Source organism: Chaetura pelagica, unplaced genomic scaffold (assembly GCF_000747805.2).
Source record: "Chaetura pelagica isolate M959 unplaced genomic scaffold, ChaPel_1.0 scaffold704, whole genome shotgun sequence".
NCBI classification, from domain to species: Eukaryota; Metazoa; Chordata; class Aves; order Apodiformes; family Apodidae; genus Chaetura; species Chaetura pelagica.
In genome coordinates, this window is record NW_009952994.1 from 457808 (window position 1) to 458401 (window position 594).

The window sequence follows — 594 nt, forward strand, 5'->3', positions numbered from 1 at the left end:
GAGCCAGGTGGGTTGGTGGCTGGGGGGTGAGGAAGCCCAGAAAGGGCTGAAACTCCCCGGTGGGGAACAGGCCATGGATGGGATGGGGCTGTTGTTGCTCTGCAGGCTCTCGGAGGTCCTCAGCTTGGAGAACATGGCCAGAGCATCCGGGAAGTTGGGCGGCGTGGCCGGCGTGTTGCTGGGGGTGCACATCTGTGGGGGAGAGGAGAAAGGGGGGGAGTCAGATCAGTCACGAGTGCTTTTTTGGGGTTTCAAGGTGCCTGCAGGAGCTGGAGCATCCCTGGGGATCCTCTCTCCATCTCCCCAGACCCAGGGGATGCTCAGAGCACGGGTTTGGTTGGCACTGGGGGGATCCCAGGACTACTCTGCAGCCCCCCCAAGGGTCCAGGTGGCTCCCCCAAAGGTGTTGGGGCTGCATGGGGAGGGTCTCCAGCCCAGGCTGGCTGGGAAGGACAGTTTGGGCCATCCAGGGGGGGCTGCAGGTTTGGGGAGGGGGATTCTGCTCTGATGCAGTGGGCTCTGGCATGATGGTATGGGGGTCCCACCTGGCCTTGCAGGACACTCCCCCCCCCTTTGCCTCCCATTATGGCAGGC

General features: G+C 63.8%; 1 protein-coding gene across 1 annotated transcript in view; it reads right to left on the reverse strand.

Annotated features, from left to right (window-relative positions):
• UBALD2 (UBA-like domain containing 2) overlaps positions 1 to 192 on the reverse strand; it is a gene marked incomplete at its 5' end in the record, with an annotated part of 7233 nt that extends 7041 nt beyond the window's left edge. The window contains one exon of the mRNA XM_009996571.1: positions 5 to 192. Within this exon, the coding sequence (XP_009994873.1) occupies positions 5 to 192 (188 nt within the window). The remainder of the gene's footprint in view (positions 1 to 4) is intronic.
• Between the last annotated feature and the right edge of the window lie 402 nt (positions 193 to 594).